Source organism: Neoarius graeffei, chromosome 1, assembly GCF_027579695.1.
Source record: "Neoarius graeffei isolate fNeoGra1 chromosome 1, fNeoGra1.pri, whole genome shotgun sequence".
In the NCBI taxonomy this organism is placed as follows: Eukaryota; Metazoa; Chordata; class Actinopteri; order Siluriformes; family Ariidae; genus Neoarius; species Neoarius graeffei.
In genome coordinates, this window is record NC_083569.1 from 84,219,148 (window position 1) to 84,225,323 (window position 6,176).

At 43.8% G+C, this 6,176-nt stretch overlaps 1 protein-coding gene and 1 long non-coding RNA gene across 2 annotated transcripts; one reads left to right on the forward strand and one right to left on the reverse strand.

Moving 5' to 3' along the window:
- The first annotated feature begins 204 nt into the window (after positions 1–204).
- LOC132885328 (uncharacterized) lies at positions 205–1,982 on the forward strand. The gene is made up of 3 exons (XM_060919881.1): positions 205–684; positions 1,014–1,173; positions 1,834–1,982. The coding sequence occupies exons 1-3, from the start codon at positions 205–207 to the stop codon at positions 1,980–1,982; spliced, it is 789 nt and encodes a 262-aa protein (XP_060775864.1).
- A 1,211-nt stretch (positions 1,983–3,193) lies between these two features.
- LOC132889189 (uncharacterized) lies at positions 3,194–5,786 on the reverse strand. The gene is made up of 2 exons (XR_009655016.1): positions 5,515–5,786; positions 3,194–3,514 (listed from the first exon to the last, which is right to left on the reverse strand). It is a non-coding gene; the product is annotated as an uncharacterized LOC132889189 (long non-coding RNA).
- Positions 5,787–6,176: the final 390 nt, after the last annotated feature.

Sequence of the window (6,176 nt, forward strand, 5' to 3'; positions counted from 1 at the left end):
AAGACACCTTGTTTTTCTCTAACTTCCGCTTTAGGATGTGCCACAGGTGCTCAATTTGTCACTAACTTAAACTTACGAAAACTGTTTTTTAAATTTTATTTTTCCTTTATATAAGCTAATGCTTTAGTTAAAGTAGTTATCAAAACTGAAATGCTTTAACTTATTGATTGTGCTTGATTATTATACATGTTTAGGCAAGTGGTCATGTCCAGCGAGGCTGAAGATGAGGATGACGACAACATCAACAATCAGGCATCTCCATCACCTCTGAGGCCTCCATCTACTCCGAGATGTATGCAGACACCTCCCCCCCACAGGTCTCTGCAGACCCCTCCACCCACCCACAGGTCTCTGCAGACCCCTCCACCCCCCCACGGGTCTCTGCAGACCCCTCCACCCACCCACAGGTCTATACAGACCCCTGCACCCCCTGCTCCCACCCACGGGTCTTCAACCCCAAGACGAGACATTCAGGATAGCATGTTTGTTCGCATTTTGACCCTCCTTGAGGAGGTGAAAGACACACAGAGGAACCATGGGAGGATTCTCCAGGCACTTCTCCAAGATCGACACAACATTGCCAACCCCGTTTGTTCTACTCCAGAGGGTTTCCCCCTCAAGACGGTTAATGAAGTCGACTGCATGGAAGAAAAACTGGCAAACCCCACCTTCATGTCAGAACTGGTATGTATGTTAAATGTATTACAGTATGTGGACTGAATCAACCTGTTGCCCTGTTGTTTCACGTTGCCAAGTGCTGTTGAAAGTTATGAGAACAGTGTGAAAGAGTGGTCTGCACACTGGGTATACGCTCCAAAAACACTTTATTATTTAACTATAAGGCAACATTTCGATCCACTAGTGGGATCTTCCCACTCTTTCACACTGTATCTACTATGTGCGCACCCTAACTTTCAAATATCCATGCATCTGGCAGTTCTTTCATGCTGAGAGGTTTACTCCAGTGAGGAATATAGATTGACCTGCCTTGTATTGCCTTTGTTCCCCCTCAGATTGCAGCTGTGGCGGACATTGGAGGGGGCACTGTTGACGGGGCCACAAGAAGGATGATGGCGTTCCTCACTGACCACAACCTATCCAGACAGTACAACTTCGTGGGGAGAAACGGCAAGAGAGGATTCAAGCCCCTCAAGCTGTTTGAAGTAATTTATGGTAGGTGTGCATATGGATAATGTTTAAGTTGTACAATATTAGAGATCATAATACCAAACATGTTTATTGAACTGTAAAGGCAACTACAGGTGTGTGTAAGGGTGGGCATAGGTGATGTCTGGGGTGTAATAGTTAGGAATGCAATGGTTCTTGTTTTTTTATTGAACTGAATGACACACCCCCTACGGCTCAATACGCTGACATGAAATGCGATATTTCGATATGTTATGAAAATATTACTCCGCTACACAGTTTTCCTAAACTTAGAATAGAATAGAATGCCTTTTATTGGAAACAAATAACGGCTAGAAATATTTCACTTAATGTCTGATGAATCTATTTAATGTATGAGCTTCGCCTTATACATTGAATTACTGAAATTAAAGGAGAAGTTTGGTGTGAATCAGTCATTAGCCCGGTTGTTTGAGGTCAACAAGTGCTGTCAGGAAAAAGAACAAGAAAATGTGATGCAACATAGACCACATACATACAGATAACCTTCAGTGAACCTTAACAACTGGGCTATTGATTGATTCACACTAGATTTCTCCTTTAACAAACTTCCACAATATTCAATTTTTTGAGAAACTCTGTTGCTTCTGCAAACCTGGCTGAGAGTTGTCACATGAAGTAAGTCACTGCTATATTTGTGCCTTGCAGGAGCCTTGAAGAAGAATGTAATGACCAGTCAGATCACCAGAAAGGATGCAGAGAAGGCGGTCTCGAAGTGGCTGATTGGTGCTAGGGACCGGGGGGGGGGCAGTCGACAGGCCCGTCAGGCCAGAGAGGCAGCCCCTCAGGAAATTTAAATTGTGGTTTGTTTGTTTTTCTCAGTGATTTCTGTAATAAAAACTTGGTTTTTATTTTTTGTAAATAGCAATAAAAAAGTAATTGTATTACCAGTCTTTTTGTCATTGTTGTTTGTGTAAAGAACTATGGGCTGACTGTAAAATAAGCCCCCATAATAGTTGTTACCTTAAAGAGTACAATCAGGGACCCATAATGAGCCCACATGGGCCCACTCAGTGTGGGCCCCAGATGGGAGAAACCTGGGTTGCCCAAGTGGGTTTTAGCTAGGGCCCATGTGAAACCCACCTTCAGCCCAACTGGGCTTGCCCACATGGGGCCACCATGGAACCCCTGGACAAAACTGACTGGAGCCCAGCTGGGCAGCCCACGTCCCTCCAGCGTGTCCTGGGTCTTCCCCGGGGCCTCCTCCCGGGGGGACATGCCTGGAACACCTCTCCAGGGAGGCATCCGAAAGAGATGCCCGAGCCACCTCAGCTGATTCCTCTCAATGTGGAGGAGCAGCGGCTCTACTCCGAGCTCCTCCCGAGTGACTGTGCTTCTCACCCTATCTCTAGGGAGCGCCCAGCCACCCTGCGAAGGAAACTCATTTCGGCCGCTTGTATCCGCGATCTTGTTCTTTCGGTCATTACCCAAAGCTCATGACCATAGGTGAGAGTCGGAACGATCGACCGGTAAATCGAGAGCTTCACCTTTTGGCTCAGCTCCTTCTTCACCACGACGGACCGGTAAAGCAACCGCATCACTGCGGAGGCTGCACCGATCCGCCTGTCGATCTCGCGCTCCATCCTTCCCTCACTCGTGAACAAGATCCCAAGATACTTAAACTCCTCCACTTGAGGCAGGACTTCTCCACCTGCCTGTGGAGGTTCAGTTAACATTGTGTGCTCTTTTTGTGCTTGCCATACATTATTGTACATTTCCTGCCTCAATTTAAAAAAAAATCAGTAAATCGTGGTGTATTTCATGTGACAGCGCCCCCTAGAGGAGACGCACAACTTACAAGAAGTATAAAAGCTTCACACTGCGGAAGTGTCGAGGTCGAACTTCCGGTGTGGATTTGATCCAGAAGTGAAAATCAGCCTTAACAGAAGCCTCAAAAATCAGATCAAATAAATGTATTTGTTTAAAGTCACAGGGTTATACGATAGTACAATGTTTATTTCTCTGTAATGTTTCAGAAATCTCAGCGAAATAAAAATGAAGCAGAAAATTATTCCACATATCACCTTTAATTCAAGGATTTTAACAAAAACATCACAAACATTTAGGAATTACAGACATTTTTACACATTTACTCCATTTTCACAGGCTCAAAAGTAATTGGACAGACTGAAATGCTTATAAATATAAGGATTATTTTTAATACTTGGATCATTATCCAAGGGCAGCACATGGTGTAGTGGTTAGTACTGTCACCTCACAGCAAGAAGGTCTTGGGTTCGAGCCCACTGGCTGCCGGGGGGTTTTCTGTGCGGCGTTTGAATGTTCTCCCCATGTCTGTGTGGGTTTCCTCTGGGTGCTCCAGTTTCCCCTACAATCCAAAGACAGGCAGGTTAGGCTAATTGGTGGCTCTAAATTGACCATAGTTGTGAATGTGAGTGTGAATGGTTGTTTGTCAGCCCTGCGATGACCTGGCGACTTGTCCAGGCAGGCCCGTAGCCAGCATTGAGGAGGGGGGGGGTCTTTTTTCCCCAAAAGTGGACTTCATCTGGCCCCCTACTCCCGTACCCCCCAAATACACGAGCACACTTCAAATCTTCTAATTTAGACATTTTCTTATTCGTTACAAGTTCTCTGTTGTCTAACTTATTATTGTTATCTTCCTACAACTGTGCTGTTACTTCATTGTCTGTCTCTGTTGCTCACCTCAGTTGTCTGTTGTTGCTCTCTTTCATTGTCTGTCTCTGTTGCTCTCCTTCATTGTCTGTCTCTGTTGCTCTCCTTCATTGTCTGTCTCTGTTGCTCTCCTTCATTGTCTGTCTCTGTTGTTGCTCTCCCCTCCTCTGTCTGTCTGTCTGTTGTTGCTCTCCTTCATTGTCTGTCTCTGTTGTTGCTCTCCTTCATTGTCTGTCTCTGTTGTTGCTCTCCCCTCCTCTGTCTGCTGTTGCTCTCTTTCATTGTCTGTCTCTGTTGCTCTCCTTCATTGTCTGTCTGTTGTTGCTCTCCCCTCCTCTGTCTGTCTGTTGTTGCTCTCCTTCATTGTCTGTCTCTGTTGCTCTCCTTCATTGTCTGTCTGTTGTTGCTCTCCTTCATTGTCTGTCTGTTGTTGCTCTCCCCTCCTCTGTCTGTCTGTTGTTGCTCTCCTTCATTGTCTGTCTGTTGTTGTCTGTCTCTGTTGCTCACTTCAGTTGTTGTTTATGGCATCAGAACACTCCTGATCTGCCCATGCTTTAGCATAAAAAACAACAATAATTTCTAATTGAGATAAATGTTTCAAGTAATCCTGAGATTGAAATAATATCGCATAGCCCTATAAAGACAATTAATTTAAAATTGCCCAAATGCAGCAACAGTGGGTGTTTTCACACACACTGGTCTGAACATTTTCATTTTTCAGCTAGTGCACACGTTTCTTTTCACTCTGATCCAAATGCCAAACCACTGACAGGGTGTCATGTTACCATGATGCCATGTTACCATGACGCCATGTTACCATGACGACTGAAAAACATGTGCTCTTAAAGTCTCGCATTTTACTGTCTTCACACCACAGATTTCCCAAGCTGAAAAAAAAAAAAAGCAGCCCCAGGTCCGACGCTGCTAGTACCTAGCCAATGAGCCACCTAACTCATCTGTGTGTGTGTGCGTGTCACTGACACACATAGACTGACGGACGGGCTGACGCTACCCCCCACTGATCACTCTGACAGATCGATCTACCACTACTGTTGTAAACAAAAGAAAAACAAAGTCCTGTACTCAGCACCTTACCCATTTTGGCCCTTTTTTGGAACATGGCACTAATATTTTGGGACAAAGTAGCAGCAGATTTCTTGCGTTTTCTGTCTTTATCTTCTTCTTTCCCCATTTTCTCTTCTATCCAGGGCTACCGCGTGATGTCACCGTACCGCGAGATTGTGCTAGGGCGCCATATTGGAAGACCAAGTACATGCATACATACATACTCACAATATAAAACAAAGTACGAGCGAGAGTAAAGTGACACGATGGCTGATAATTCTGGTTATGTGAGTACATTACCAGCTGCAGAAAGAGCACGGTATGTGGAGAAACTGGCTGTGATTGATGGGTTTGACCCATATGATAAGACTCAGGGCAAGGGAGAATGGATTTTTTTTATTTCATAATTTATTTTTAATTTACTACTTATCTTTTTTTATTTATATATATTTGAATTATTTGGACATGGGGAAAACTATATTTAAAATCCAAAGAGGGATGGAGGGAGGAAAATTAAAACAAAAGAAAGAAATGAAATATAGAGTAGAGTATATTTGATAAAATTAAGGATGTTTTTATTCAGTAAACATTTTAAAAAATGTTCTACAACACTCTAGCCTAGTGACTTACCAGTAACAAAATAGACTTGAAGTATTCAGATCCGCTCTGCATAAAGCAGCTAAATCCTCTCTCTGTCTCCTGGCAGAAAGCTCCTTGCTTTGCTCCCCTTGTGTCTCAATCACAGCTGGTATTCTGTAGAAAGACTTCTTTTCACCTTTCCCATCAGCTTTGTTGGAACCCTAACACAGCACAAAAGTTTACCATTGTAGGTTTTTGATGAACCAAGTGCCTCATGGGTTCACATACCGCGCGCTGCCGTCATTTCCCCCTAATCACGAGTCTGTTGGTTTTCCAATATGGCGCAGGGTTTGTTTACTTCCGGTTTCGGATGACGTCAGTGAAAGGGGTCTAATGGGGGCATTACCGCCACCCACTGGATTGGGGTGTAAAGCAGTTTGAACAAAACGTGTAAACATAAACATAGGAGAAATGAACCCGTTTTTCTAACTCGTCCTCACTTAGTCTACTTTTCTTTTATGATTAGTCTGGATTTGATATTGTAAATTTAAATGTGAATCAATGTATATTCATCGGACATGAACAAATGAATAAATCTTGAGTAATCTTGAGGGGCGTGTGTGTCTGGCTACGGGCCAGAATACACATTACACAAAATACAGGATGCCACTGACGCACACGTATCTGATGCACACTTCAAGACATTAAAACAC